This window comes from Carlito syrichta, unplaced genomic scaffold, assembly GCF_000164805.1.
Source record: "Carlito syrichta isolate Samal-C Ts95f unplaced genomic scaffold, Tarsius_syrichta-2.0.1 Scaffold301646, whole genome shotgun sequence".
In the NCBI taxonomy this organism is placed as follows: domain Eukaryota; kingdom Metazoa; phylum Chordata; class Mammalia; order Primates; family Tarsiidae; genus Carlito; species Carlito syrichta.
The window spans coordinates 4,612-22,682 of NW_007245742.1; the positions used below are offsets into that span (position 1 = coordinate 4,612).

The following is an 18,071-nucleotide window of genomic DNA, read 5'->3' on the forward strand; positions in this document are numbered from 1 at the left end:
AAATTTGCTGGGCGTGGTAGAATGCTCCTGTAGTTCCAGCTACTTGGAAGGTTGAGGCAGAAGGATCGCCAGATCCTATATACTTAAATTAACAAAGTAGCCATTAAGTCTGTAAAAAAATACATTTAAAGAGCATTATATTGAGTTTCCCCAATTCTCTTACACCCCAAAATACTCCACTTCCTGTGGCTTTAGTGTTCACCATACATGAAGTAAAAATGTTCTCAGTTACCAAAGAAAAGCCCAAATTAGTTCCCTTTCAGATAATTTGCTTGCTCACCTTTGGACAAGTGATTTCAGTCTGCTGGATCATGATGAGAGCTGAAGCTATGAGTGCCCCTTGCCTCACATAGTTCACAGGGTCATTTGTCATTGGTTCTAGCAAATTAATGGCTTCCTGAAAGAAATATAAAAAGAGTAACGTTAAATGAAGTTGATAGGACTGGATTTTCAAATTACAGTCCCACACTGCATAACAATGTTTTGGTTAGTGACAGACCACATATAAGATGGTGGTCCCATAAGATTATAATGGAGCTGAAAAATTCCTATCACTCAGTAATGTCTTGATGATCCTGACTCTGTGTCGATCTAGGCTAATATGTGTGCTTATGTCTTCTCCATTTTTAACAAAAAAATTTTAAGAAGTAAAATAATAATTTTAAAAATAGAAAAAGCTTATAGAGTAAGGATATAAGGAAAAAATATTAAACTGAGTGTTATAACAAAAGCATCAAAAAGTTTTAAAAAATTAAGTTTATAAAGTTTAAAAGTTATAGTAATTGAAGGTTAATTTATTACTGAAGAAAAAATTTAAAAATAAATTCACTGTAGCCTAAGGTACAGTGTTTATTAAGTAATAGTAGGGGACAGTAATGTCCTAGGCCTTCACATTCAACCACCACTCTGTCACTGACTCACCCAGAGCAACTTCCAGTCCTGTGAGCTCTATTCATGGTAAGTATTCTATACAGGTATACCATTTTCAATCTTTTATATTGTATTTTTACTGTACCTCTTCTATGTTTAGATACTCATACTTACCACTATGTTATAACTACCTATAGTGATCAGTATATGTAACATGCTGCACAGGTGTGTAGCCTAGAAGCAATATGTTGTATCATATAGCCTAGGTGTGTAGTAGGCTATATCATCTAGGCTTGTGTAAGTATATTCTATGATGTTCACACAACCATGACATTGCCTAATAAGGCATTTCTTAGACTATAATCCTATAGTTAGGTGATGTATGACTGTAGTTACTGTCATTCTAAGTCAATATTTTCATTCAACAGCATTGTAACAAGTTAGTTTACCACTATGTGAGCATAACAGTTTAGAACTGAGTATGCTTTACTTAAATTTCAATATAACTGAAGGCAAATGAAAAGGAAGCTTTAGAACCTGAGTACTCCTGTCTTGATGTAAGAGGTCATAAAGAAATTAAGAGAAAAATGGGATTAACATTTGATAAGCACCTATTAATTTTCAGATACAGCATAGGTAGTTATATATTATTCCATACAATCCTTTTAATCCAAAAACAAACAAATCCAACACAAAATAACCTTTACAAATGAAGAAAATAAGTTAGAAAGGCTACATAACTTGCCTAAAGTCAAGAAAGTATCAAGCTCAGGTCAGTCTGACACTAACATATGTATTAAGTATTTAATCTCCTTCATATATTAGGGTAAGGTAATATCATAATATCTTAGATGATTTTATATCACTCAATTAAAATATCTAATCAAAACAAAAACCAAAAAAAAACAAAACTTTCCAAAAAGATTTTACTTGCTAGGAGAATGCCAAAACAAAGCAAATAGACCAGAACTGAATTCCCAGCTATACTTTCCAAGACCACAAGTGATAGGATTTTCCAAGATGTTTATCAATATTTCCCCAATATCATAGTCTTCAAAGTATCAGTTCTATGAAAAAAGAAGTCCTTTGTTAAATAAGTTTGGGAGTTTCTGCATACTACATATCACCTCCTCTTGCAGATTCAAAATGTATATATTGTATCAAAGGCTCTGGGAATGTACATACCATAGTAAAGGCTCTAGGATGCCTTATAATAAAGAAACCACTCAAATTTTGCTTATACCAGCATCTGTCCACTGTTTTTTGACTAAAAACTCTTTTGCCCCTTATAACTTCTATATTCACTCTCTGTAGGATCTTTGGGAAGTGCCACTTGACAATATACCATCCCTTGCCAAGGTCCTTAGGTAGGTATAAATCTGGGAGAAAAAGAGCAATGGGTTTATAAGATTATCAAACATTTCTTAATTCAGCATGTCATTTCTCAAGTATTCTTCATTCCAAGACCAAGGAAAAGAAGAATAAAATGAATCATTTTTTGGGAAAACAATTTAGATTCCTCCACATGTGAACCTACTTAAACATTTTTAAAAATTAGAGTTGTTAACAAATAATACACATACCAGATATGTGTATCCTTTCCTCCTACTTTACTGAAAAATGTAATGACATTGTACAGAGAAGTATGTTTTTCAAACATATATTGTCAAAATTCTTTATGAACTATTCATTATAAAAATACAACCAAATTTTGAACTTAAAAGTTAAAAGACAATAACCTGGCTTTTGAGGTATGTAATACAACCTTGAAAGTATTTATAAGACAGGTATTTTGGGTTTTCAAGAAAAAAAACAAAACCAAAGCAGCAAACCTCAGTAAGACAGTGACTGCTACCTAGATCACATAAATTATCTAGAGATAAAGCAGACTTGTTTAATATGAGTAATAAAATTTTTTCATTGAATTAACTTGTCAGAAGCTGTGTTTCAAGAGACATTTGCTCCTAGATATCATGTTAAGTTTAGAATGATCTGAAAAGAAAAAAATCGAATTTACATTTAACTTATGAGATCTGACATAAATGTCAACAAGACTTGAAGGAGAAAATAGTAAAAACATCCAACTATCCAACTATATTCTTCCTTTATTTACAGGTATGGTCTGGAAAAAAAATAAAGGCCGATTTCTATAAATTGCATCTTAAATACCCAGTGACATCTTTAGTAAAATTGAAGATACATTCTCATGTAAGAAATTCTCTGCCAAAAGAAATCAAGACATTTAAAAAAACAAACTCTGTGAGGACAAAGACCATGTCAAATTTGCTCACCATCGTATTCTCTTTTTTTTGAGTTGGAGTGTCACTCTGCCGCCCAGACTAGAGTGCAGTAGCCGCTCCCGGCCCCCGCAGCCTCGACCTGCGGGGCTCCGGGAATCCTTCCACCTCAGCCTTCCAAGTAGCTGGAACTACAGGAGCGCGCTACCACGCCCGGCTCATTTTTTGATTTATTGTAGAGATGAGGTCTCACCAAGTTGCCCAGGCGGGTCTTGAACCCACGGGCTCAGGCAGTTCACTCGCCTCAGCCTCCCAAGCCGTGGGATTACAGGCTGAGCCATCGAGCCTGGCCACCATCGTATTCTTAAATGATCTTGCCATCTATCATTCATTCAATAAGTATTTACTGAGAACCTATTATTAGCCATGTTTTACTTTAGGTTCTAGTAGTGAATATCTTGTTCTTAGGGACCTTATATTTCAGCAGTGGGGAGAGAGAGAGACTAAAGAAGTGTAACATGTCAGGTGGTGATAAGTGCTATGAAAAATTAAGGCAGGGTAAGGAGACAGAATGGGATGAAACACTGGAAAGAGATATCTCCATATATTTTTATACAATTCTTGCCATGCATAGTGAAAATACCTATTTTTCTCCTCAGCCTTAATAAGGTTTTACATGATTAGAAACAGTTATATGGATCCAATACCAATACCCTTTATTAGAGAACAAATCAAGCAAATTAAAATTTAGATTTCTGGAATAAATTCATGAACTCACACCTATGTTTTGAGTCTGGACAACAGGTAAAACAGTGACTCCTTTCTCTCTGATATAAAGGCACTAGAAGTATAACCACATTTTCTCTCTTATGCATACACTTTTTAAAAAGAAAGGTTCACCTCCCTCTGGGAGGTGGCCAAGATTTGTGCACATGTGTTATGAGAGGCAAAGTATAAAAATTACATCACTGCTGTCAAACAAGAATACTTGTTATTTAAGCAATAGTGCATTTCTTTATGAATCTCATGATGAATTATGTTTTCAAATCATCATTCTACTTAACTCAATTTTTTACTTTGCTACTTTTGAGGGCTTAACAAATACCGGGTTACTTATTAAGGTTAGAGATGAGAATAGCACGTTAAGTGATGTGCTTAAAACAAAAATGCATCAAATGAGATGATTTTGGTGGCTTCAGATGAATGCCTCGATTTTCATAATACTAATTACACAAATTAAACATGTAAAATAACCATGTAAAATGACCAGAGTAGTTTTATATTTTTAAAAAAATCTTTGATTTTCTTCTTGTTTTATTTTTATTTTTAAAAAGAAATCAATAATTTCAAAAAGAAATTAAAGTGCTTTGTTTCAGTTTCTGCTATTCATGTAATGTGAAGATTTATTATTAAGCAGCTTTGGTAATCCAGCATAGTCAAGTGAGGGAGTACTGGGAAGCTTTGTGAGGCAAGTTCAGTCTTACAGCTCATACTACACTTGTATTTTTACAGCTGTTACATAAACTTTTCTGAGAGGGAAAACAGTCTGGCGCCAGGGAAGAACCGACCCCATTGGTTCTGGGCTTTACCTTGTTTCCTGTACCAGCACAGCAGATTCCCAGGGCCATTGCAGCTCCATAGCGCACATGAGGGTTGTAACTCTCTGACAACAAAGAAACAACACTTGGGCACTGTTCAGGAGTCCTGATAAGAAACAGAAAATGAAGGCAGTGTTAAAAGTAACATTTTAAATCAAGGTGGAAGAATTTTAACCAAGTTGCTTTTAAAAAAAAGTCACAGGAAACACAGCATTTAACCCATAAACAGCAGATTTAAAAATCTCCCACAGAATTCTAATTATAGAAGAAACCTAATGTCAATATTCAGAGGATATGTGAAAAGAAAGAGGATCATTTTAGTGACTCCTCAACATAGCTCTGAATTTCGGCCATTCCCTGGAGCCTCCTCCATGGTGGGAAATAGTCGTGTGGGGGTAGCACACTGCTCTACATCCATTTTCCTATTTCCTGTACACTGTGCATTTTGTTCCAGAAGACAAAAGTCATTTACAGAAACGCCTGGATATTTCTAAAGCTGCATGAAAGATTTAAATCTCCCCGTGTAACTCTAGTTGAATAATAAACTGGTAAGTACACCTTGATAATGAAGAAATTTTAATGTTTGCTTTTTTGCCTATTAGCAATTATTTTTATATCGATAAGGAAGAGACCTTGTTCTGTTTCATCCTCTCTATATTTGCAGCAAAGACAAAAAACAGAACAAAATTGACTAATGGAGTATCTGACCTCATCTTTTAAAAGACAATCCTGGTATGGTGGCTATCCTTGAGGAGCAGCAGAACTGGGGTAGTAACAAGAACAGAGTGTTAGGAGAGTTTCTGAAAGGGTGGTAAATGCTAAGATTAAAAAAACATTTTTTTTTGAGGCGGGATCTTACTCTGTCACCCGGGTTGGAGTGCAGTGACACAATCACAGCTCACTGCAGCTTCAACCTCCCGGGCTCAGGGCAATCCTTCCTCCTCAGTCTTCCAAGTAGCAGGGACTACAGGCATATACTATCACATCTGGCTAATCTTTTGATTTTTTTGTAGAGACACAGTCTTGCTCTGTTGCCCAGGTAAACTCTTGTGCTCAAGCAATCCTGTCTCAGGCTCCCAAAGTGTTGGGAATACATATGTGAGCCACTGTGCCCAGCCAAGGTCATGTTATAATCTTGAATTGGGTGCTGGTTACATAGGTGTATACAGTTGTGAAAATGATTTTGTGCATGTTTTCATATGCACAGTAAACTTCAATAAAACGTTTTTTTAATGAAAAGATTATCCTATTATGAATGAAAAGCAGTTATTACTACAAACCAATTCAAATCTATATTTCTATGTTGGAACTGCTGTCTAGTCTCAGACTCCAGTGAGTGATAAATTCAAATTTCAAACAGAACAGAGCCAAGTTGATGAAAACTATAACTATCCAAATAAAATTTTGCAATAAGGAAAGACTGGATAATTTCCCCCTACAAGAGTCCATCATTCTTTCTTAAAAATGTTCTTAGTTTGACTAAACTTGTGTGAATAATTTCGAAATAATACTAATGGGAACAATATGGAAACATAGTATGGTGTCATTAAAAAATCAATGTACTAGAAAACAGAAGGTCTGGGTTCTAGCTCCAGTTTTGCTAATTTGTTAGTTATGTGACATTAGGCAGATCACTTAGATTTTTTTTCCCTCTGTAATCAGAGATAGATTTTCTTGACTATTTTACAGGAATAATATAAAAAACAGATGAGGAAATAACTGAAAATATAAGATAACATATATGCTTCCATTTAATGTATACTGAGAAAAAATAAGTTATATAAGAGGAAACCATAAAGTCTAAATAATAATGTTCTAGTTCCTGTTTTGTCTCTAAATTAAAGGGCCAATTTAGACAAAACTCAATTAACCAAATACCCTGAGGTCCTTTTTCTCATCAGAGAAAAGAAAGAATGGGACTATAAATTCTGTAAGGTCTGTTCCAACTTTACAATTTTACAGCTTTAAAAAATGAACCAATGATCACAGGTTTAAATAGATGCCCATTATTACAGGACAACTTTTCTTCAATGAGTAACATTCCTATAAGATAAAATATAAAGTGATACCACACCAAAGAAGTTATTGGAAAGTTATTCTACAACTTGTAGTTGATACCACCATCATTTAACTTTTATTTTAACTCCTATTGACTAAGAACTTAAAACTTTTACCATAATTTGATACCCAAATCCTCTAGCAGACAAACCTAAATGTTTTGTCACCTAATTAATTACTAACAAAACCACTCAAGACTGCAAATGTCTAAAGGGCCAGGGGCTGAGATTATGTCTTCTAGTTTTTCATCTCCCATAAATTATTGGCCTTAATTCTGATTAAGCACTCAGAAATATATAATACTAAGCTTCTTCCTGTTCCAATTTTCCCTTCCCTCTTAAATATTTAGTTCAGCTAGATAATCAAAACCAGGGAGCATGAACATACCTGTGAGTGTTACTTCATAAGGCTAATGCTAATTGAGTGTCTTTTAATCTTACTTAAGTGTTCTGATGTTTGGAGTAGGAAGACCATGTGGAGGCCTAAGTCTCCTTTCCCTCGAAATGCACAGATCTACATAATTTTGGGAGTCTAATTTTTAAATGTAAAACAAGGGAATGTATCCTTTGAGATTTTAAAATCTAGTTTATATAGTTATAATGTAAAGAAAATGAAAGCCGGGCGCAGTGGCTCAGCCTGTAATCCCACGCTTTGGGAGGCTGAGGTGAGTGGATTGCCTGAGCCCATGGGTTCAAGACCTGCCTGGGCAACTTGGTGAGACCTCATCTCTACAACAAATCAAAAAATCAGCCGGGTGTGGTAGCGCACGCCTGTAGTTCCAGCTACTTGGAAGGCTGAGGCGGAAGGATCACCAGAGCCCAGCAGGTCAAGGCTGCGGTGGTTGGGAGCGGCCACTGCACTCCAGTCTGGGTGACACAGTGAGACTCCAACTCAAAAAAACAATAATAATAAAATAAAATAAAATGAAATGAAAAAAGCAAACAACCTGGTTGCCCTTAAGTATTACTATACTTGTGGTTCATCATGAAGTAAATATTATAGACAGCAACAAGTAAAAATATTACTTTAATCTCAAGTATATTATTCAGTGATTGATGAAAAAAGTTGTAATTTTCTGCTTTAAAAAATGAAGCATACACTGAAATAAGGTAACCAAGTTCTGATTTGTTGTTTCAGTAAAATTTCTTGGCTTGAGCTAACAGTCATCTTGCCAATGTTACTATTTGTACAAACTTTCCACAGAGCAGGAATTGTGCAAGGGCACATGTACAAGTCACCACCATATCATCTGACCATAAAGTGTACATATGAGTTCCTTTCTTTCAACACACTAGGTTTTAACTACTGCTTCTTTACTGAATATTTTGTGTAACCTCAGAATTAAATCATTAATAAATCAGAATGCCTTCAAGAATATGGTGTCTTTCTTTTTCCCCTTGAATTCATTTTTTCTAAACTAGGAAAAACATAGCAATTTATGTACATTAGGCATAAACACTGTTCTAAGTTGGGCCATCACAGAGGGGAGTTTCCCCTTCATCCCAGAGAACTGCTTGAAAGCAATACCAATACCATAAATTATGCAGTTAAATTTTCCACATTTTCAGAAATTAAAGGGGTCAGCATATCCAAAGTGCAACAAACTATGTCTTGGGAAAAATACCTTTGTGACTATGTATCTGCTATACTAAGTGAGTCTTCAGAGAGAATTTTTGAAGCTATAAATCTCAGGATAGTCCGGAAGAATTATAAATTTATAAGTCTCATTAGGTAAGTGCCACAGTGCCAGAGGATTAACAGAAAACACAGGAATTAAGAATACACCCATCCCTAACTCCTTTGTATCCTAACAATAGATTCCAAATAATCAGAATAGCAACCTGAATGTCTAAGTGCTTACTGGATATCTTTAACTAAATGTAAGACAAACACATCAACATAAAAGAAACTCCATATAGAAAGGGGAATAAAGAAGGGCACCCTTCCCCTAAATTGCTTCTCCTCCCACCATGACTATGCAGAGATATACCTGGGAATTGCACATCTTTAATAATTCTATTCCTTCACTCCCTTCATCCAATCTGCACCAAGTCAGGTAAAATCCTTAAATCTATTTCTGTTTCTACTGCCTTGTTTCAGGCCCTGATCACCTCTCACTGAAAACAATACGATTCTTTAAATGAGCTCTCTGTCTTTTGTTTCTCCTTCAGTTTGCTGTGGTAGAGAGAACACAGTCTTAGAATCAGAAAGACCTGGATTACAATTCCAGTGCAGCCGTTTATTAGCGAGATGACGATCACTAAATTTCTCTGAGCCTTAACTGCCTTATAAAACAATACCTGCTCCTCATTATACATGCTAAGGAGAGTTGGTTCGGCAGTAAAATAAAATACTATAGTATCTTTACTGAAATCTAGATGCATACCCAGAAATTGACTTTGGATTAAAACTAGGAATTTGGCTAATTATATGCTATAGTTTGAACTTTTATTTTTTATTTTTTAAAAGGCAGGGTAACTCAAGTCCAAAGGTTCATTAAAAACAATATAAAACAAGTTGGATATTAAACCTAGAAAGCCGGTTATATTTAGAGTTCTGACTTCCAGGTTTCCTCATTAACTTTTTAAGAAGCTAAGGACACATAGAATACTTACCAACTTGCCTTGGCTGCAGAAGGGGCAGAACATTCCAGGGAAAACTGACTCACAGGAAAAAGTTTATCCTAAAATCTATCTTAAAACTTCATTTATTTTATGTCCTCCACTTGTTAAAAATGTATTAACTTAGAATAAATAAAATATGTCATATATACTATTAAACCAACCACAAAACTCAAGATCTTTAGCAGAAAAATCTTCTGAAAGGGAATATAACTTTAGATTTAGGCTTTGTTTCCCAAAGGGCATTAACAATTTCATGAGGTTTAGGAAAATTTTTGCTTAGGAACATAAATACTAAGAGCCTAATGCAGGAGCTTTACCTAGTTGATTGCAATAAAGACCAAAACAGGTTGTGAGGGCTATAAACTCAGAAGCACATAAAAAACTTGTCAGTTTCTCAGTATAGTAACAGTTCCAACGCTGACACATTCTTTAGGTGTGAAGACAAGAGATGACAAATGCTCCAGTAAATTATCCTGGACATACAATGTTTCCAAAAGCACAAAACAATGGTATTCTTATGTCTACTTCAATGTTCCAGCAGGCAACTTAAAAAGGACAAAAACAGTCTTTTTAAACAATGATTGGTATGCAAACCTTCAATGAAAGCAAAACTTCTGTATATTAAAATTTACACACATACACACAGACATATGATGTATGTATATAATTTTTTTTAAAGGAACAGTTAATAGGCTGGATGTGGTGGCTCACGCCTGTAATTCTAGCACTTTGGGAAGCTGAAGTGGGAGGGCTGCTTGAGCTCAGCAGTTTGAGACCAGCCTAAGTAACATAGTGAGACCTCGTCTCTATCAAAAAAAAAAAAAAAAAAAAAACCAGCCAGGTGTGGTGGCATATGCCTGTAGTTTCAGATACTTGGGAAAGTGAGGCAGAAAGATCACCTGAGCTCAGGAGGTCAAGGCTGTGATGAGTGCCAATCATGCCACTGCACCGTAACTGTAGCCTGGGTGACAGAGTGAGAACCTGACTTGAAAAAAAGGAATAGTTAATAAATGATGAAGTTATATCACCATTTTGCAACCTGTAATAAATTAATGAATCTTAGCTTGATTATCAATGACTGGTAACATTGTGAAAAGAAAAATAATTAGATCCTATGTATACTGCCAGTCTAGCACCTCAAAAAATCTTGAATGCAATCAAGTTTCTAGAGTCAACTATCAATTTATAGAAAATATAGAGGATGAAAGAACATGTCAAACTACACATAGAGATGCAATAAGCAAAAAAAAATACTGTGGGAAACTAAACAGGAATGATGATCTGGTTTCTTCAACAAATAAACTATAAGGAGGAAAAAAGAAAAAAAGAGAGGGAAAAGCAAGAGATGGAGAGAGAAACCACAGATAAAAAGAACACATATTATATCTTTTTTGAGTCAGAATCTCATTCTGTCACCCAGGCTGGACTACAGTGGTACAACTCACAGTCACTTCAGCCTCAACCTGCTAAGTTCAGGCGATCCTTCTGCTTCAACCTTTCCAGTAGCTGAAACTACAGGTACACGCCACCACGCCTGGCTAATTTTTTGATTTGTGGTAGAGATGAGATCTTGCCAAGGTGCCCAGGCTGGTGTTGAATCCCTGGGCTCAGTCAGGACTCTTGCCTCTGCCTTCCAAAGTGCTGGGATTACAGGCACGAGACACTGTGCCCGGCCTAAAACATATGAAATCTTTAATAACAGCCCATTAGGCTTCCTTTCAGTTATTTTCAGTAATTCTGAAGCTCCCTAAATTTTTTTTCTACATAAACATTTTCCTCCTAAATAATGTCACAAGATAATTCCTCTAGTTTGTTACAATACCCTTTCATCAGCATTTATAACAAAGTACTTAAATGTCTAATCCCTGACCTGCAAAATAAATGTCTAGAAATGGTGAAGTCACAGGAAAAACAGTGGGTTTTATTTTATGAGGGGGAGCAGTGGGTGAGGAGAGAAAAGAAATCAATACTTGGTAAACCATTTTATTAGCATAAAATGTGTTAGCTATAACTTAGCTTTTCCATATGTCTTGATATGTTAAATTTAAATTCTTTTGATTAAGGAAGATCACCACTTCATGACATCAGGTTTTACTACAGAGTTGCACCGATATTTTTAAAAACCTTGTTCACTTGTTCTTGGTAAAAGCAGATACAGTATGAGCAGCCCTCTAGCAATAACCTGACAAAAATTGTCTAGATAAACTTTTACACAGGATTCTACTAAAAAAGCCAAAAAACAAAAAAACTTAATCAGGGAAGAGCTTAATGAAGAAGCAGCTGTATTGTAGTAGGAAAGTACTGTGGCATTTTAAATTGTCCGCCTACCATCCCCCATTCCCCAAACTGGCTGTGGTAGTGAAGAAGGCAGCCTGCACTCTTAGTATAGGTTGCGAATGCCAGAAGAAGCAACACAGACCTTATTCTTGCAGAAGTATGGTTGTTTCAAACTCCAGTACAACAGCCTGCCTTTGTTCACCTGACTCAGAGTGTTCTCAGGGCTGGAGCAACTTCCCAGGCAGAATTTGCTGTTAACATTTTAAGGCAAAAGTACTGGCCACAGCAGGACAAGCAATAAGTAGCCTGAAAAGCCTGGGAAGGAAAAGGTTGAGAAAGGAGATAATGTGGGGATAATAAGGACTTTTAAAAGCTCTCGTGTATACCAGTACAACTGAGAAGACCACATATGTGGCCAGGGTTAGACGCATGCTTAGGAAACGAATGGCAAGCCCTAAATTTTCACTACAGGCTCTGTACAAGCAGGAGGCTAAGGGTAAGGCAGAATGGTAAACAATCCGGCTCAGCTTGAAGGAGTGGCCCAACACACACAGTCAGTGCAAAAACTGGGAGTATATTTTTTTCTTCTTTCTTTTTTCCTTTCCTTAGTCCCTGGTATTAAGAAAACTCTGTCAAAATACTATCTGACCACTAAGCTAGTAGAACAGACTTCAGTGTCCAAACATAACAAAGAATACAGACTTTATAAGAATACTTTAGAAAAGTCATTAACCAAACAACAATCTACAACAAGCAATAACGAGCCCTTGGAAGGGGGAAGAATCTAATTTCCTGAGCTGCCACACTGTAATATTTAAAATGTCCAGTTTCCTATACAGAATTATGAGGTACACAAAGAAATAAGAAAGTATAGATCATTATAGGAAAAAAAAAGAAATTAACAGAAATTGCTCCTGAGGAAGCCTAGGCATTGGACTTAAATCAACTATTTTAAATACACTCAAAGAGCTGAAGGAAACCATAGGTAAATAACCAAAGGAAATAAGAGAACAATGTCCAAACAAATAGAGAATTAGCAGTAAAGAGACAGATATTATAATAAGAAACTGAATAGAAATTCTGGAACTTAAAAGTACAACTGAAATGAAAAATTCACTGGAGGAAGTTCAACAGCAAAGCTGAGCAGGAAAAAGAAACAATCAGTGAACTTGAGGATAGGCTTGAGATTATTTCATTTGAGGAACAGAAAAAGAAAATAATGAAGAAAAATGAACAGAGATAAAAGGACCTGTGGGACACTATCAAGCATACCAATATATGTATAATGGGAGTCTCAGAGGGAGAGAAGAGAGAGAAGGCAACAGAATAAACCTTTGAAAAAATAATGTCCAAAAATTTTCCAAATTTTCATGGAAGACAAGATGCTCAACAAATTCCAAGTAGGATAAAAATCAAAGAAGTAAGTGAAAAGAGAGACAAAGGTGACATTCTAGCAGGAAACAGATAATAAATGAAATATATGACAATTAATAAATGATCAAGTAAGTAAAGAGGTAAAATATAAAGGGAAGAAAAAAAAATAGATCAAGGTAAGGGGTACTGAAAGAGCCAGAAAAGGAGAGCATACTGCAGTATTAATTAGGGCAGTCAGGAGAGGCTTCAATGAAGGTGATATTTAAGCAAAGACAGGAAAGTAGTGAGAAGCAAGCCAAGTGGCTATCTGGAGAAGGAATGTGCTAGGTATGCAAAACAACTCATGCAAAGGTCCTGAAATGGAACAATGCCTGACATGTCTGAGGAGCAGCAAGAAGGTCAGTGGTTTGAGTGTAGTGAAGAAGGGGAAGAGTAACTGCAGAAAGGGTCCACAGCAATGGAAGAAAAGTAATGATTATGCAGGGTTTTTTTTTTTTTTTTGAGTTGGAGTCTCACTCTGTCACCCAGGCTGGAGTTCAGTGGCACGCTCACAGCCCTCCCAGCATTGATTTGCCGGGCTCCAGTGATCCTTCCGCCTCAGCCTTCCAAGTAGCTGGAACTATAGGCACGCGTGACCATGCCCAGCTAATTTTTGATTTATTGTAGAGACGAGGTCTCGCCAAGTTGCCTGGGCTGGTCTTAAACCCGTGGTCTCAGGCAATCCATTTGCCTCGGTCTCCCCAAGTGCTGGGATTACAGGCTGAGCCACTGGGCCCAGCCTATGCAGGGCTTTATAGGCCATTATAGGAACTTTGGCTTTTACCATGAGTGAAATGAAGAGTCATCAGAGGATTTTGAGCAAAGAAATCATATGATCTGACTTGTTTAAAAAGTGTCATTGTGGCTGCTATATTGAAAACAGAAAGTAAAGGTAGGAGAAGAAAGACCAATTAAGGGGCTTCCTCAGAAATCCAGTTAGCATATGAAGGTGACTTAGACAAAGAGGTAGTAGTGGAGGTGGGGGAAAGAGCTTGAATCTGGTATATCTTTTTAATTTTTTTTAAACAACTAACTTGAACATGAATGGAGAATTTGGTTTATTTTTTGAAAGTACAACAGAATTTCTTGATGGATTAAAATGTAAGATGTGAGAGAAAGAGACACAAAGAACACTGTCATTAACTGAGATTTTTAAAAAACTATAAGAAGAGCAGATTTGCAACAAAAAATAAAAATAGAAGTTCAGTTTTGCATATTTTGAGTTTGAGATGTTTTATAGACACCTAAGGGAAATATTGATTAGGTAACTGAACATGTGTCTGGAGTTTGAAGGGAACGTCTGGACTAAAGATATAAAAGTAGGAGTTTCAGTATAGAGATGGTATTTGAAGTCATAAAAGTGAATGAGATCACCAAATGGCAGAGAGAGAGGGAGAGAGAATCAAGAATCTAAGTGGAAGTCAATTTTGGCAAAGAATAATAACGTGATCCCAAAGAAGAATAGGATGAACGAAAATAAAGACATTTTGAGAAGGCAGTGAAAGGTGTGATGAAGTTTGTCTCAGATTTGTCTATGTCTTTCAATAGCAGATAAAATCAGTTATCAGAGTGAGTGAGTAAAGGCATCTAAGGAGAGCAGATTAGCTCTTTTAGTGATCTTATCAGAGAATGAACAAGAAAGGAACGAATAAAATAAAAAGAAAGGTCAAAGGTGAGATATATTTGAGTTGCTCTGTGGATTCTGCTGAAGTGAGCCAGGTCTTAGCTCTACCATGTCTGCCATGTCTGTATTATAGTTACCAATATACTTGTTAGCATCTCCCATAAAATTATAAATTACATGAGGGCAAATATGTGTATCTTGTTTATCACTGTACCTCCATGAGCATATGGCACTTAGTAAATACTTCACAAATAAATAAATAAGTTAGTGTTTGAAACATATTACATCTAAAAAAAAAAAAGGCCTTGGCTGATAGTTAAACTGTCTTCTTAGACCTGTAAGAGATATTAGACTACTCTTTTAGGTAAAGATAGATTATGTTCAATAAATTAAAAGCTTCCAGATATTTGAAACCTCACTCTATCATTAAGAATCATACTTTTAGCCGGGCTCGGTGGCTTAGCCTGTAATCCAGCGCCTTTGGGAGGCTGAGGTGAGTGGATTGCCTGAGCCCGCAGGTTCGAGACCCGCCTGGGCAGGCGAGACCTCATCTCTACAATAAAATCAAAAAGTTAGCCGGGCGTGGTAGTGCACGCCTGTAATTCGGCTACTTGGAAGGCTGAGGCGGAAGGATCGCTGGAGCCCAGCAGGTCGAGGTTGCAGTGGCTGGGAGCGGCCACTGCACTCCAGTCTGGGCGACAGAATGAGACTTCAACTCAAAAAAAAAAGAATCATACTTTTATATTTCTTTTCATTTTGAATGGAAATCTTATTTTTTAAAAATGCATTTCACATTTCCTGGCATTCAAAACATAGCCAAATAAACACCATTTAGTCTTCTTAAATACATCGAAGTCATCACTATGCTTTTAGTTATTATGCCACAAAAAGTTGTGGAGGGCTGAGTTACATAAGAGATACAAGCCTCTACTCTGAATAGACCTATATGTCGATACTTTTAAATTCTTGTTCTTTTTCAGTTGGCTCTGTTTGCTATTATCAGAGTGCTTGTCGACCTTTTAATTTGTTACTCGAATCTAGTGAAGATAGGGGAAAATGTTTATTGAGATTGTCTTCGCTGGGCATTGTGGCTCACGCCTATAATCCCAGCACTTTGGGAGGCCTAAGTAGGAGGGCTGCTTGAGCCCACCCTGGGCAACATACAAAGATTTTTGTCTTTATCAAAAAAAACAGTAGAAAGATTAGCCGGGTATGGTGGCACATGCCTGTAGTTGCAAGCTACTACTACGGAGAAGGAGGAAGGATAGTCTGAGCCCGGAGGTAAGGCTGCAGTGAGCTGTGGTTGTGCCACTGCATTCCAGCCTTGGCATCAGAGTAAGACTCCGACTCAAAAATAAATACATAAGTAAATTAAATTGTCTCATATGAATTTATCTCTCAACATTCTTTTATACTATCTAGATTTCTCACCATGTGCAAATGTCACTTTCATTCAAGAAGGAAGAGGTGCAAAGTATATTTCTGTGTATATAGAGAATAAAAAGACTCAGAGTAGGGACTTATAGGCTACCTTCTTAAAATACTTAGGGTTTTTCTGGACTGGATAAAAAAAATGTAGTACATATACACGATGGAATTTTATGTAGCCATAAAGAAGAACAAACATAGGGACTTCGCAGCAACTTGGATGGATTTTGAGTCTGTAATACTCAGTGATCCATCACAGAAACAAAGAACAGAGTACCATATGTTCTCACTCATCAAGCGGACCTTGAACATTTACCATAATACTATAAGAAAGGGATTGGCAGTAGCGGGATACTGCAGAGTTGGGGTAGGGGGGACACATAATCAGTTAGGGTACCTGATCTCAAACCAGGTGAAGTGGGAACCAAAGAGAGGCCCAAACTTTACTTGTATGATGTCCACTTGTTTGCCTAATCCTGAATTGCACCACTGACACACATCTTTAAAATAAAATATAAAATAAACAAACAAACAAATAAATAAAAGTGCTCAGGGTTTTGGAGCACAGGTTTCACTATTTGCCATCTCAGAGACTCATTTATCCTTTTATATAATTATTTATTACTATTTTGCTTTCTTTCTGATTCTCAGTTATACTTTCAATAACTTGTGACTGCCAAATAAATAGGTGTCTAATTAGTTATGTTCTTTAGCCATTAAAAAAAATCAAAAAATGCAAAACTGAAAAATAACCCAAGTTCCAATTTTAACTACTTTTAAAAATTGAGGGAAAACAGTGAATTTGAGTGAAAGTATAACAATAATAATAATAATTGGCATTTTTAATATATACTCAATGAATATTTTAAAATCCTATCTACAGATAGTAAAGACTTATTTCATCCAAGTCTCTTCATTTAGTATAATGGTGCTGCTATTTCCCACCTGACATTGCTTGTTTTGTGGACCCCTACCTGCTGCATAAGTACAGATGTTAAACTGTGATTCAGAGCAAAACAGTAATTTTAAAATATTTTCATATTCCTGAATAGAAATTCTGGTACACTAAAATACATCTGATCTCTTGAGTATTATTTCATTTGTTTTCATGTAGAATCTTAGCAAGAATTTTTTTCTAAGATATTTAATTTTGAGTTTAAAAAAGCAGCAAGTGCTGAATAAAATCTGAAGTACGCAGCATATCTTAAAAAATATTTTTCTAATACCTTTTAACACAAGCTAAGGATTATTAAATTGGAAACAAAAAAGGGCACGAGTGCCATCAATGATCTAGAATTAAATAATTTAAAATATGAGTGATGCATGATGATCTTTTAAAAAAGGAAACCTTGAGAATGTTAAGTTTCAATACTAAGCTAGTATTAGTTCAGAGAAAGCTAGTAAATAACATAACTGTTAAAATTTATACACTCACTTTCTGAAATAAGGCAAAAATGTATTTTCATTACATATTATATATTTTCCCCAATGTCAAATCTGTGACAAAAGGGCTGCCAATTAACCATCTCTTAAACCTAGAAGCCAGCTGTTTAAAAATGAACAGTGAAAAAATTTCTGCTAAAACTTATGTATACATGTAGAATTCAGACCTGACTGTGCTCTTCTATATAAGGTTGTAACCAGAGCAAATTAATGGTGTTCCACAGTAAAGGCTTAAAAGCCAGATGAGACTCTGCAGATGCTTAACTGTAGAAACCAGAACTGTGGAAATCACTAAAAAGGCTAACTAGACAGAATCCTCATAGAATGAAAGCTCATCATTTTTAAAGAATCTCTAGATTATAACTTGGTTTTCTCAAATAAGAAAAAGAGCCCAGGCTTAATCTCAAACAAAGCTATCTTAAACTAAAATGACAAAGTGTATTATAGCCTCCCCAAATATCAGAGATCTCTTAAGAATGTAACGTGAATAAGGATCATG

At 35.9% G+C, this 18,071-nt stretch overlaps 1 protein-coding gene across 1 annotated transcript in view; it reads right to left on the minus strand.

The window, feature by feature from the left end:
- Window positions 1-259: 259 nt before the first annotated feature.
- LOC103257341 (26S proteasome non-ATPase regulatory subunit 1) overlaps window positions 260-18,071 on the minus strand; it is a 76,515-nt gene continuing 58,703 nt past the window's right edge. The window contains exons 17-18 of the mRNA XM_008055067.1: window positions 4,697-4,811; window positions 260-397 (exon numbers count right to left, since the gene is read on the minus strand). Of these exons, the coding sequence (XP_008053258.1) occupies window positions 260-397; window positions 4,697-4,811 (253 nt within the window). The remainder of the gene's footprint in view (window positions 398-4,696; window positions 4,812-18,071) is intronic.